The 14,603-nt window shown below is 40.3% G+C and overlaps 1 protein-coding gene and 1 long non-coding RNA gene across 2 annotated transcripts; both read right to left on the bottom strand.

Moving 5' to 3' along the window:
- Positions 1–432: 432 nt before the first annotated feature.
- On the bottom strand, positions 433–1,336 carry LOC113744297 (uncharacterized). The gene is made up of 2 exons (XR_003461425.1): positions 1,304–1,336; positions 433–955 (listed from the first exon to the last, which is right to left on the bottom strand). It is a non-coding gene; the product is annotated as an uncharacterized LOC113744297 (long non-coding RNA).
- Positions 1,337–10,114: 8,778 nt separating this feature from the next.
- LOC104940098 (perforin-1) lies at positions 10,115–10,974 on the bottom strand. The gene is made up of 2 exons (XM_010756660.3): positions 10,944–10,974; positions 10,115–10,736 (listed from the first exon to the last, which is right to left on the bottom strand). The coding sequence occupies exon 2, from the start codon at positions 10,719–10,721 to the stop codon at positions 10,335–10,337; it is 387 nt and encodes a 128-aa protein (XP_010754962.2). The 5' UTR covers positions 10,722–10,736; positions 10,944–10,974; the 3' UTR covers positions 10,115–10,334.
- Positions 10,975–14,603: the final 3,629 nt, after the last annotated feature.

The following is a 14,603-nucleotide window of genomic DNA, read 5'->3' as shown; positions in this document are numbered from 1 at the left end:
ACTTAAACGTTGATACTTTGAATCTAGTTTTCTTTATTCAAGGGTTTTTCTTTAAAAATTCCCGTAACAGTGGGAGTGAGATTTTATCTTATCAGTGGCTTTCTCTGCATCCAGTGACACAGCTAAAGCTGAGAGCTTGTTTTATAAATAATGCGGTACAGTCCTCTCATATTACTGGATGATAAATGGCAGTGAACGAATCTTGACACTAGACCGGAGAACTTTTTGATAAAAAGTAAGCTGACTTACTGAATCATGTTTCCACTTTCCTGAAATAACTCACCAACTACTACCTGCATTAGCTATGTTAGTGTTGGGTGTAAATCATGAGGTAGGGAACAGTCCAATATGGACATAATACCTGTTAATGTGTGGGGTTTCCTCTGTCTTTGAATTATAGGTAGTTTAATAAACAGTTTCAACACAATATCATTGTGAATGAATGATGAAGTTTATTTATTGCAGCAGTTTATTTCTTATTGATAAGTGATTATGACAGCTGACAGATTGGTTGCTCAGTAATTATACATTAGGATGAAATTATTCCCCAGAGCCAGTCTGAGAGATGTCTATGCATAGCTCTCAGTAGAGGTGGGTGTTAAAACGCAGTGAACCACCTTTCACTAGGTAGCATGTGTGACTATAGGTTCCCACCCTCAGCGAAGACTGACAGGCTTCCAGCATGTCATCGAAGGTGACATCCTGGTCATAAACCTCGACCCTGAGTATGCTGCCCTGCTACCAGAGGCTGGCATTGTTGGGACGGACTGCTGTCCTACCCATACTTGTTGAGTCACAGTACACCAACACCATAGCAGTCTGTGGCGCTCGTCGCATCAGAGTTAAGACCAGATCCTCATAGACTATACACCATCACTGTGTCCTGAGCCACACCGAGATTGCAGAGGACCAGCAGGAGGGCAGGAAGACTCAAGGCCATGGCTTCACTGAGACACTGTGGAGGAAGAAAAACAAATCTCTGTTGTAGCTAGCATTCTACAATATTTACAACAATCAGTTTTTGTTTAATGTACTGCAACATTTACGTTGATACTGAGTTTATCCTTTACTTCCTAATTTAACAAAAGATTTGTTCTGAAGACAAACCACGAGTTAGCAAGAGGTGTCATTCCTTTTAGACAAAAGCGCCTACTCAGCTCTCACTTCTTGCCAGGTAGAATCTAGTCTTACATGATTGACCACATCTCACTACGTTTGTACATACAGTATGCTTTTTCAGCTTGCTCACTGACTAGCCTGGCTCGACTGGCCAGAACAAGAAGATTAGATGTGAAAGACTTACCTGTAGTCTTGATAGCTTTCTCACCACTCCTCTCTGATGTTGCATGTTTTTAAAGGTTGGCGAATCTCATATCAGATTGATAAAAGTCTGCCAACACACTTATTGAAACAAAACCTGTTACACTCTCAGGATTATGTAATATGACAGAAATAGAGTGGAAATTCTCTTTATTTGCATGACTACTATTCACTATTGTCGAAGCAGTTTATACAAGTTTTACAATGTAAGAATAATTTGGCATAAAAGACTAAAATGTTGTCGCGGAAATTCGATAAAGACTGAGAACACGATCAGTATTAAATGAGAACTTTATTCTTGGCCAAGGAGAGACAACAGTATGAGTACAACAGTCGCAAAGTTCTCTCTGCTGATAATACATTCAACTGCTCCTCTGAGGTCATCAAAGGAGAGACCCTAAGTGCATTGGGGGTTACCCTCGTAAATATCTGCTTTACTCCTCCTTCTACACCGTGGCTGGTATCAACATCTCAGGGACAGAGAGAAATGCCAGGACACAAACATATATCAAACCATCAGGAGGCAGTCTCCTAAGTAGGACAAAATGCATACAAAGCTAAACACAAAAATATTAATGTAGACTAAAAGTTACAAAGAATTTTTCCACTACACTTCCCCCCTTTTGATTACATATTAATCAAGAAAATACAGACAATCATTTTACATCAAACATGACAATTCACAAGGATTCAAGACATGTCATCATACAGATTGCCTGTTAGAAATAGACGCTTACTATTTTTGCGAAGGATAGACCCTGCGGTGTCGATTACAAAAATATATATAAAGAAAAATAAAAGGTTTACATCTCATCCTCAGACAAAGCTGAGGAACCATAATCACTAACAGGGAAAGGATCTTCCTTTGACAAAGGTTCAGCCTGTGACAAGAGTGCATACTGACCAGTCACTGTCTCGCCCATCCAACGATGCATCAAGGCTTTCATACAGGTCAGAGTGCATGTACAAAAGAATAATATTAATCCCAGGGTGATAAGTACAGGTATCAAAAGTTGGAAAACCATTGCGCCCCAGGGTCCGAATCTAGCACTCAACCATGCATTAAAGGAGGTTCCTGCTGAAGCAGAGGGCCCAAACTCATATTGAATCTTCTCAAGTGCATGAATAACAGATGTTATATTGTCATTATTATCAGGAATTAAAGTCACACATGCATCACCAGTCAAATTGAGGGTTACACACAAACAGTAAGTAACAGTAAGATAATCTAGGGCCATCTCATGTTTCAGCAAAGTCATGCGATGAGATTGTTGAGTGGTTGAAAGAAATCTAAAGCCATTTATGGTCTGATTAGCAAACAAAGACATGGAAAAAGTGACATTATCCAGGTGGTCTGCCAAAAACGTCACACCATACCAGGGAAAAAATCAAAAATGCAATCACAAAAGAAAACCACAGAATGCATCTCATCCCACAACTCAAATATCGTCTTTGATCAGCCATGATGATCATCCCTCGAAGGTCAATCAAGTTGACTTGTGTTTTTGTGCTCTCTGGAACGTGTATTGTGTACAGTGTATTTCACACTGGGGAATTCCCCCATCGTGGAATGATTTCAGAGCCTTGGTGACTGCATGGCTGTTGGGGGGGGGATCACATGGTTGGCAAGGTGGAGGGGGGCGGCGGACAGACGGGTTCGCCCAGGGCAAATGCAAATGTGGCCAGAACTGGCGCTGTAAACCAGTGTTGTGTTATTGCCTGCAACATTCCCCCTTTTGACACATGTCAAAAACCCGTGTGTCAATTTAGCAAAATGAGGAAAAAAGTGTTTAGGTAAACAGGGCCGTCCATCCGGACCGAACCAAACCTTATCTTTGCACTGGGTAACTTCAGGAGGAGAGGCAAATGACTGAAGTGCAGAGAGGGAGTCAGGGAGTGTGTGTGATAGAAAACAGAACACCTCAGCTGGGGGAGGAGGGAGTGATAAATCAGCAGCACGCTTGGCTGCAACATCTGCTCGCGCATTGCCTTTAACTACAGAGTCTGTGTCACCTGTGTGGGCTTGACACTTGCAAACTGCTGTTTTGGCAAAGGAATAGCATCCAATAAAGCTAAGACTTTGTCATAATGTAAGATAGGCTTTCCATCAGATTTAAGAAAATTTCTGTATTCCCATAGTGCACCAAAATCATGCACCACACCAAAGGCGTAGCGAGAATCTGTATAGATAGTCACTGAGCGACCTTTTGCTAGTGTGCAAGCCGCAGTGAGAGCTATCAATTCAGCGACTTGTGCCGAATAGTTAGAGGGCAAAGAGCCCGACTGCACTATGGAGTGATCATCACATACAGCAAAGCCCACTTTGTGTAACCCAGACTGAGTATCACGAAAGGCAGAACCATCAACATAAAAGACAAGATCAGGGTTAATAAGAGGAGTCTCTCGCAGATCGGGTCTGGGTGTGCAAACCTGTTGATGAATAGCAACACAATCATGAGCTTCACCATTATCTGGAGAAGGTAAAAGAGTGGCAGGGTTAAGAACAGTGCATCTTTTCACAGTAATGTTAGGCATATCCAACAAAACAGTGTTGTATCTTAACCAATGTGCTGTTGAAAGATGAGAGGTTTTCTGTTCCAACAGGATCATGGAGACTGCATGGGGAACAAGAAGAGTTAGTTCAGAATATCCAACAATTTCCCTAGAATCTAAAACATCTTTCTCTGCAGCCGCTACTGCCCTGAGACAGCGAGGCAGTCCAGCGGCCACTGGGTCTAACTTAGAAGAGAAATAGGCCACTGGTCTCAGCCGCCCTCTGTGTTCCTGCAAAAGAACTGATGTCATACAACCATTCTTTTCATCCACAGTCTGAGTAAAAGGCTGAGTGGGTCTGGGAGGCCTAATGTGGGAGTTGACTGCAATAAAAGCTTCAGATCAGTGAATGCCTGTGTTGCATCATGAGTCCAGGTCAAACGGTCTGAAGATTGCAGACCTTTCCCATAAATTAGGGCTCCCAACGGGGCCTCTAACTCAGCATAGTTAGGGATAAACTGTCGACAATAAGAGCACATTCCCAAAAAAGACATTAGTTGTTTTTTTGTCAGAGGTTTGGGCAATTTTTGAATAGCTTCTACACGTTTGGGTGAGAGGGATTTACCCTCTGCTGTGATCACATGACCCAGAAAAACAACTTCCTGCTGTACAAATTGAAGTTTAGACAAACTGGCCTTATGCCCATGATCAGCCAAATGCCTTAACAGAGTCACTGTATCAGCCTCACACTGCTCTTTAGTGGGGCTACAAATCATCAAATCATCAACATACTGCAACAATGCTGTCCCGGGGGTCAGGGCTAAAGGCTCTAAGCTGTCCTTAAGAGCTGCATTGTAAATAGTTGGACTCTCACAATAACCTTGACACATATGAGTGAATGTGTATGGTTTGCCATTAAAGGTGAAAGTGAACCAAAATTGATTATCAGGGTGCACTGGCACACTGATAAAAGGCATTTGAAAGATCAACCACTGAGAAAAACTTAGCATCTGCAGGCACTTGTGATAAAATAGTGTAGGGATTTGGAACATTAGGAGCATGTGGCTGTACTGCAGCATTCACAGCTTGTAGGTCTTGTACAAATCGCCATTCAACTGGTTGGCCTTCATCCCTAATCTTTTTGACAGGGAATAAATGTGTGCGAACCGGAGAATCAGGACATGGAACAATTACGCCTGCTTGCAAAAGGTGATTGAACATTGGAGTAATGCCATCAATAGCCTCTTGTTTTAAAGGATATTGTTGTTTGCTTGGGCGAAAGTCAGATTTTGCAGTTATCATTACTGGCTCACAACCCCGAATCTTCCCATCTATCCTTCACGTGTTTGGAAAAAGACACGTGAGGAAAAGAATTGTTTGCATCAAAAAGTCTTTTCTGATTCTCAGTCAAACAAACAGAAAGCGCTGCGCGGTGGTCATCCCAGAAAAGGGAGACGGTGGTCAGTCGTTCTTGTGTCACTTGGAGCCATGTGTGTTCATAGTCAGAGTCCGGGCCAAGATTTACATGAGATGTACAATGTAACTCACTGATTGTTAGAAAATCTGTATCTGTAGGAGACACAGGCGTTCTTATTTTTTTTTATCAGCTGATCAGTGGATGCAGAAGCCTCTAACTTCCACTGATATGCATACAACAATTGTCGGGGGTCATGCACAGGGAACAGCTATCAATGATTCATCGGGTCCTGTTAGGGAGGTGAGAGAACTCACCTTTAACCCGTCTGGAGTCGATATCAAACATATCCCTATATCTCCCGTGTCCGGAGCCAGTAAACAAATGGCTGCTTGTCGTACCTGATAAATGGGATAATAGTAAGAGCAGCGATGAGAACATGGATCAGTTTGAAGAAATAAACAGTGAAAACTAAAAAACCTCGACTGGCCAGAAGAAGATTAGATGTGAAAGTCTTACCTGTAGTCCTGATAGCTTTCTTCTAATCTCTCCATCTGATGTTGCATGTTTTTAAAGGTTGACAAACTTCATATCAGACTGATAAAAGTCTGCCAAAACAAATGTTTTTCTTTGTTTCACAATTGATACACAACCTGTTTCACAGCAAAACAGAATGAATATAGAAACAGAATGACTTCCCATAAGAACACTAGCGCCATAAGACTAATAATTTGATTTGGCATAAAATACAAAAATAGTCATCTGTGAAGACAGGGCGGCCCCTGGACAAATTGGGGCCCAAAGCAGAATCTTATTTTGCTGGAAAATGTAATCTGCAGTCAAGTCAAGTCAAGTCAATTTTATTATATAGCACATTTAAAACAACAACAACAAAACAAAAGAAAAATTAATAACAAAGTAGACAAGATCATTAATAGTGCAGCCTCAGACTGAGCTAAAAGCAAGATCATAGAGGTAAGATTTTAAACTGGATTTGAAATTGTCAATAGGGGTGCAGGACTTGGGGGCAGCAACAGAGAAGGCACGGTCGCCTTTAGTTTTTAGGCATGAATAGGGGACTGAGAGGAGCCAATGTGATGATGACCTGAGAGATCCGGGGGCAGGGTATAGATCCAAGAGATCAGAAATATATTGGGGAGCTAAACCATTTAGGGCTTTGTAAACAAATAATAGAATCTTAAAATTACAGTGGTTCCTCGTTTATCGCGGGGGATACGTTCTAAAAATAACCCGCAATAAACGAAATCCGCGAAGTAAGTTTTACAATTATTATACATGTTTTAAGGCTGTAAAACCCCTAACCACACACTTTTATACACCTTTTTACACACATTTTGTACAGTACTCCCTTAGTTAATCAGGACGCAGAACACATGTGCGGTTCTCCCTTAGCCAATTTAGGACTCAGAACACAATGCGCGTACAGTACGCTGTAAAAAAAAGCATGCAAAATTATACTAAAAAAAATCCGCGAAAATCCGCGAAAATCCGCGAAACAGAGTCTGCGAAAAGTGAACCGCGTTATAGCGAGGGACAACTGTAACTCTAAATTTCACTGGCAACCAGTGTAAGTGTGCCAGGATTGGGGTGATGTGGTGTCTCTTTTTTGAACCAGTTAAAAGTCTTGCAGCAGCATTTTGCACCATTTGGAGTCGAGAAAGGGTGGAGTCAGTTAGCCCTATGTACAGGGAATTGCAATAATCTAACCGGGAAGTAATAAAAGCATGGATGACTGTCTCCAGATCCTTCTGAGATAAAAACGGCTTGAGTTTGGAGATGGTTCTGAGCTGATAAAAACTACCCTTAACAACATTACTGACCTGACTGTTAAAACTTAGGGGAGCATCAAAGAGGACACCCAGATTCCTAACCACGTTATGGTAATTAGATGCTAGGGGACCGAGTGTATTGCTGAGAGTGGTGACAGAATCAGGTGGACCAAAGATAATTACTTCCGTTTTGTTGTCATTGAGTTGTAAAAATTTCCTCGCCATCCAGCATTTGACGTCATTTAAACAGTTAAAAAGATTTTGTAGGGAGCAGGTGCTATTGGGTGTGACCGGTAGGTAGAATTGTGTATCATCTGCGTAACAATGGTAAGGAATATTGTGTTTTTGAAAAATGGAGCCAAGTGGAAGCATGTAGAGGAAAAATAGAAGAGGACCTAAAATTGAGCCTTGAGGAATGCCGCATTTAATAGGAGCAGGAGACGAGGAACAGTTTCCAATTTCAACAGTGAATGTTCTGTTTTTCAGACGTTTTAAGAGAATGACATGATCGACTGTATCAAATGCTGCGGTGAGGTCGAGAAGAAATAAAAAATAGCAGAAGAACCAGAGTCCACATTAAGGAGAATGTCATTGTGTACTTTAAGCAAGGCTGATTCTGTACTGTGTAGAGCTCTAAAACCAGATTGAAATTCATCAAGGATATTAAAAGTGTTCAAGTAAGAATAAACCTTGGTGAGGAGAACTTTTTCTAAAAGCTTAGAAAAAAATGGTAACTTAGAGATGGGCCTAAAATTATTCATATCACTGGAGTCTAGGCTTGTTTTTTTTTTAGCAGAAGTTGCACAATTGCATGTTTAAAATACGAAGGGACAACTCCATTTGTTAAGGAGCTATTGACTATGGCTGAAATAAGTGGACAGATCGTCACAAAAACCTCCTTTAACAGGCGTGTTGGTAAAATATCCGAAGTGCAGTAGGTGGAATTAATATGTAAGACCATGTCAGATAGCTGAGAGGATAATACTGGTTTAAAGTGCAGGAGGTGACTGGCAGGGTGATGTATATCTGATGTGTAAGGGCCTGATGGTAAGATAGAAGCTCTTATGTTGTCAGTTTTTTGGATACATTTTTTTAGAAAAGCCTCACAGATTTCAGTAGTGGAGATGGGCATAGTGGCTGTGGTAGTGGTAGGATTTATGATAGAGTTTATAGTGTGAAACAGTATTTTGGGTCTATTGGCATTTTTGTTAATTAGATCAGAGTAGAATTGTGCTTCAGCTGACTTTGTGGAGCTTTGGTTAACTGGATCCTGAAAGCTTCATATGAGACCTGGAGTTTGTCCTTTTGCCATTAGCCCTCTGCGCTCCTACACGCTTGCTCGATAGCGCGAGTGGAGTCGTTCAACCAAGGAGTAGCACCAGTGTTTGCCTTAATTCTTCTCTGTTTTAGAGGAGCTACATAATTTAGAGTGGCAGAGCAGGATGAGTTGAAGAGGTTAACTAGCTCCTCAGTATCGTTGCAGGAAGGAAGGACATCGAAAATATGAGGTGAGCAGGAATGCATAAAAACCCTAGAAAACTGAGAGGCTGTAGCCATGTTTATGGATCGGACAAGGGAGTGAGGCTGCAAGGGAGTAGGAGGAGGGCAGGACAATGCGGAATCAAATGTAACCAAGTGATCAGAAATACCAACATCAACAGAAACAGGATTGGAGATAGAAAATCCAGATGTTAAAACAAGGTCTAGTGTATGGCCTTTCTGATGCGTTGGACCCAGAACTGATTGAGTTAGGTTGAAAGATTCCACAAGGCATAGAAACTCTTTTACCATCGGTTTAGAAGGGCAGCAAATATGAATATTGAAATCTCCTAATATTAACAGCTTATCCGAGTGAGAGGCCATAGAAACAAGAAGATCAGAGAATTCTTGAAGAAAGACACTGTTAATTTTTGGTGGTCTATACACCAATGCACATAGGAGAGGAACAGTGAAATAAATCTTTAAAAATTGCACCAGTCCACATCTAGACAAAATGATCCTCTCTTCTGTCTCATGATTAGCAGGCTAGCAGCTAGGGTGTTTATGCCACAAAGTTTTTCTTTTTTATTTCAACAACATACCCACCTTCAAGTGAAGCATGTGCCTCTTCTTGATTTGACTTTTTCTTTCTTTTGCTGGCTCTCGATTCATATTGCTGTTTGGGGGCCATCTCTCCACCTGCATCCAACTGCCTGTCTGCACATCTGACTGCTGATTGGTCAGATGCTTGGTGCTGATTAAGGTGCATTATGGGAATTGTAGGAGCTACTGTTTTTGTTACTAGAGACTGGAAGTCAGGATATCTCAATATCTCAGTATTATTTTTCATTTCAACCCTGTTTCCAAAAAGGTTGGGGCACTGTGTAAAATGTAAATAGAAACAAAATTAGATCAGGTTCAGAGTTATGTTTACCATTTTCTAATCTGACATTTGGACCCTACTGCTATGTGGCCATGCTGTTTTTTCTAATCACAGCTGGAGCCTCACAGTCTCAAACACGTGCAAACAGATTCATGCATATTCCTCGACAGAGACTGTTTTGTCAAAGCAGCTGTATCATTTATATAGGTGTGAACAGATTTTTATGTAATTATGCTATTTTATTTATTAATTTAACTTTATTTGTTGTGTCTTTTATTTATTCCTCTTTATGGTTTATATGAGATGTTATACCTAATAATAAAATCACTTTACTATAATCACTTTTATTCATTTGGAAAATCTTTCATTCATTCTTGCTTTTAGGCATTAAAAGTACCTGCAGTACACACAAAGTTAACTGTAGCAAAGCAGCAGTAGATAGAAACTGACTGATTGACTTGTTTAAGAATCAGCTCTGAGAAAAAAATAAAAAAATGTTACAATGCATTATTTTATTGTTTCATGTAAACACTCCTTACTTCTCAGTAAGGTTGCATTCATAACTTGGAGACACTTTTACCAACTTTAGATAAGTGTCAGAACCTGTGTGACGTACATAGGACATTTTTTTAACTAAGCTCTGTGTTAGCCTCAGAAGGTAGTAAAAAGATCTTGTCCAATAGAACAGGTGAACTTATTTCTGTTTCACTCCCACAATGATAAAAACATACAAAGTTTGCTTGTTGCAGCAGTTTATTTCTTATTGATAACATTGGAAACAGGGTAAAATAGATTATGATGCAGTGCAACAAAGGCACCAGAATGATGATTGAGGAGTTTGAGTGACAATTTTTTCTGGACAGAGAACATAAGCACTGAAAGCTTAGTTGCTTAGAAATGATACATTATGAAATTATTCCTCAGACCTAGTCTGAGAGATGTCTATGCATAGCTCTTAGGTGAGCTTGTAGCGAAAAGAGAGGACACCACCTTTCGCCAGGTAGCATTCGTGATCCCAGGTTCCCCGCTTCAGCACATAGTTGCAGGATCCCAGCTTGTCATCAAACATGAGGTCCTTGTCAAAAGCTTCAACCTTCAGTATGCCGCCCTGCACTGCTGCAGGGTAGGCGAACTTGTCATCCCACCAGGGGTTGTTATTGTTAACTATGAACGATGTCATACCCATACTTCTTGAGTCATAGAACAGCTTGACATAGCAGTCTGCTGCGGAGGTCGCGTCACCTTTAAGACCTCTTGCCCGCAGACTATCCACCTCCAATAAGGCCTGAGCCACACCAAGACTGCAGAGGACCAGCAGGAGGACAGGAAGACTCGAGGCCATGGCTTCACTGAGACACTGTGGAGAGAGAACAGCAAATCTTGATTGTAGTTAGCAGTCTGAAATATTTACACCAATCAGTTTTTCACTATTTAACTTTATCATAAGATTTGTGTTAATACCGAGTTTACTCTATGAGAACATGGATCAGTTTGAAGAAATGAACAGTGAAAACCAAAAAACCTCGACTGGCCAGAACTAGAGGATTAGATGTGAAAGACTTACCTGTAGTCCTGATAGCTTTCTTCTAATCTCTCCATTTGATGTCGCATGTTTTTAAAGGTTGGCAAATCTCATATCAGATTGATAAAAGTCTGCCAAAAATGTATTGAAACAACCTGTTACTCTCTCAGGATTATGTAATATGACAGAAATAGAGTGGAAATTCTCTTTATTTGCATGACTACTATTCACTATTGTCGAATCAGTTTATACAAATTTTACAATGTAAGAATCATACTTTCATTTGGCATAAAAGACTAAAATGTGCATCTGTGAAGATGTGTGGTGCTCATCCATGTTTGAAAGAGGTGAATGACAGAAGCAATCAAGGTGCCTTATCGGAAATGTAGGATATACTGTTTTTGCTTCTTGGTTACGAGACTGGAAGTCAGGATATCTCAGTATATGCTGTTTACATTTTGATCATTATTTTTTTAATGGTAATTTTAACTGTAGTTAAAGTGTTAGGGGTAGCTGAGGATATGTTGCATCATCCTCATTTAAGGCGAGTGTGAAAATTTAGCTCCATAACAGCTGTATTTGTTTGGATTATTGTTCGTTTCAACCTTGTTTCCAAAAAAAGTTGGTGTGCTGTGTAAAATGTAAATAGAAACAAAATGAGATGACGTGAAAACATCGAAACCCCATATTTAACTAGAAATAACACAAAGACAACTTATTAAATGTTGTAACCAAAAAATGTTTTTGTGTTTGGAAAATATTATGTCCATTTTGAGATTAGGGGGTCAGGGTCATGTTTACCATTTTGTTCATCTGACAGGCGGGCCAGTTTAACACCTGGACCCTACTACTACGTGGCCATGCTGTTTGAATACGTGCAGAATGTGGCTTGACATTGTCTTGGAAAAAACAGAGACGTTATCTACTTGGCAGCATATGCTCCAAAACTTGTGTGCAGGTTACCCATCTTGCCAAGTTTTTCTTTTTTATTCCAACAACATACCCACCTTCAAGTGAAGCATGTGCCTCCTCTTGATTTGACTTTTTCTTTCTTTTGCTGGCTCTCGATTCATATTGCTGTTTGGGGGCCATCTCTCCACCTGCATCCAACTGCCTGTCTGCACATCTGACTGCTGATTGGTCAGATGCTTGGTGCTCATTGCATGTTTGAAAAAGGTAAATGACATGGGGTGGTCGGTAGCGTAGTGGGTTGGGCGGCCGCCCGTGTGTAAGAGGCTTTAGTCCTCGCTGCAGTTGGCCCCGGCTCGGGTCCCGCATCGGACGGCCGTTTGCTGCGTGTCGCTCCCCCTCTCTCTGCCCTCTGCTTCCTGTCTATCTTCGGCTGTACTATCATTGAAGGCATAAAAAGCCAAAAAAATAATCTTAAAAAAAAAAAAAAAGGTTGAATGACAGAAGTAATTAAGGTGCATTACGGGAATTGTAGGATCTACGGTTTTTGTTACTAGAGACTGGAAGTCAGGATATCTCAGTATCTCAGTATTATTTTTCATTTCAACCCTGTTTCCAGAAAGGTTGGGGCGCTGTGTAAAATGTAAATAGAAACAAAATGAGATCAGGTTCAGAGTTATGTTTACCATTTTCTAATCTGACATTTGGACCCTACTGCTATGTGGCCATGCTGTTTTTTCTAATCACAGCTGGAGCCTCACAGTCTCAAACACGTGCAAACAGATTCATGCATATTCCTCGACAGAGACTGTTTTGTCAAAGCAGCTGTATCATTTATATAGGTGTGAACAGATTTTTATGTAATTATGCTATTTTATTTATTCATTTAACTTTATTTGTTGTGTCTTTTATTTATTCCTCTTTATGGTTTATATGAAATGTTATACCTAATAATAAAATCACTTTACTATAATCACTTTTATTCATTTGGAAAATCGTTCATTCATTCTTGCTTTTAGGCATTAAAAGTACCTGCAGTACACACAAAGTTAACTGTAGCAAAGCAGCAGTAGATAGAAACTGACTGATTGACTTGTTTAAGAATCAGCTCTGAGAAAAAAATAAAAAAATGTTACAATGCATTATTTAATTTTTTTCATGTAAACACTCCTTACTTCTCAGTAAGGTTGCATTCATAACTTGGAGACACTTTTACCAACTTTAGATAAGTGTCAGAACCTGTGTGACGTACATAGGGAATTTTTTTAACTAAGCTCTGTGTTAGCCTCAGAAGGTAGTAAAAAGATCTTGTCCAATAGAACAGGTGAACTGATTATTTCTGTTTCACTCCCACAATGATAAAAACATACAGAGTTTGCTTGTTGCAGCAGTTTATTTCTTATTGATAACATTGGAAACAGGGTAAAATAGATTATGATGCAATGCAACAAAGGCACCAGAATGATGAGTTTGAGTGACTGTTTTTCTGGACAGAGAACATAAGCACTGACAGCTTAGTTGCTTAGAAATGATACATTATAAGATTATTCCTCAGACCTAGTCTGAGAGATGTCTATAGCTCTTAGCTGAGTGTGTAGCTAAAATAGAGGACACCACCTTCGGCCAGGTAGCATTTGTTATTCCAGGTTCCCTGCTTCACCAAATACTGGCAGGATCCCAGCTTGTCATCATAGATGAGGTCCTTGTCATAAGCTTCAACCGTCAGTGTGCTGCCCTGCTCTGCATCCGGGTAGGCAAACTCGTCATCCCACCAGGGGCTGTTAGTGTCGACTTTGAATGATGTCATACCCATACTTCTTGAGTTATAGAACAGCTTGACATAGCAGTCTGCTGGGGTGGTCGGGTCAGCGTTAAGACCCCTTGCCCGCAGACTATACACCCTCAATAAGGCCTGAGCCACACCGAGACTGCAGAGGACCAGCAGGAGGACAGGAAGACTCGAGGCCATGGCTTCACTGAGACACTGTGGAGAGGGAACAGCAAATCTTGATTGTAGTTAGCAGTCTGAAATATTTACACCAATCAGTTTTTCACTGTTACTGTAACTTTATCGTAACATTTGTGTTAATACTGAGTTTACTCTGTCCTTGTTTAACACGAAATCATCAATATTTCTGCAGACAAACCACGAGTGTCATTCCTTTTAGACAAAAGTGTCCTCTCAGTTGCCATTTTTGCTCCTCCAGCTATATACTTGCTCACTGGCTAGCCTGATGAACCCACCAGCAGCATGTGCCTAATCCTGAAAAATTATTTATATAAAGAATTAGCCTGCAATTACACTACATTTCTCTTCCTTACTTCTGGTGTCTACTTTCAAAATAATGGTACAACTGTCTGATGTTATTATTTTATTTTGAAGAAATTTAGTCCAGTATTGTGTCTGCTTTGATTACATTCCCCATTTCCAGTTCTCCTTAGATTCACAACATCTCCAGATATTCAGTTAGCTGTAGTAAAATCAGCAGTAAACAAATGGCTGCTTGTCGTACCTGATAAATGGGATAATAGTAAGAGCAGCGATGAGAACATGGATCAGTTTGAAGAAATAAACAGTGAAAACTAAAAAAACTCGACTGGCCAGAAGAAGATTAGATGTGAAAGTCTTACCTGTAGTCCTGATAGCTTTCTTCTAATCTCTCCATCTGATGTTGCATGTTTTTAAAGGTTGACAAACTTCATATCAGACTGATAAAAGTCTGCCAAAACAAATGTTTTTCTTTGTTTCACAATTGATACACAACCTGTTTCACAGCAAAACAGAATGAATAT

The sequence above is a fragment of the Larimichthys crocea genome, chromosome XXII, assembly GCF_000972845.2.
Source record: "Larimichthys crocea isolate SSNF chromosome XXII, L_crocea_2.0, whole genome shotgun sequence".
Classification (NCBI taxonomy): Eukaryota; Metazoa; Chordata; class Actinopteri; family Sciaenidae; genus Larimichthys; species Larimichthys crocea.
This window is presented reverse-complemented; position numbering and strand designations above follow the sequence as displayed.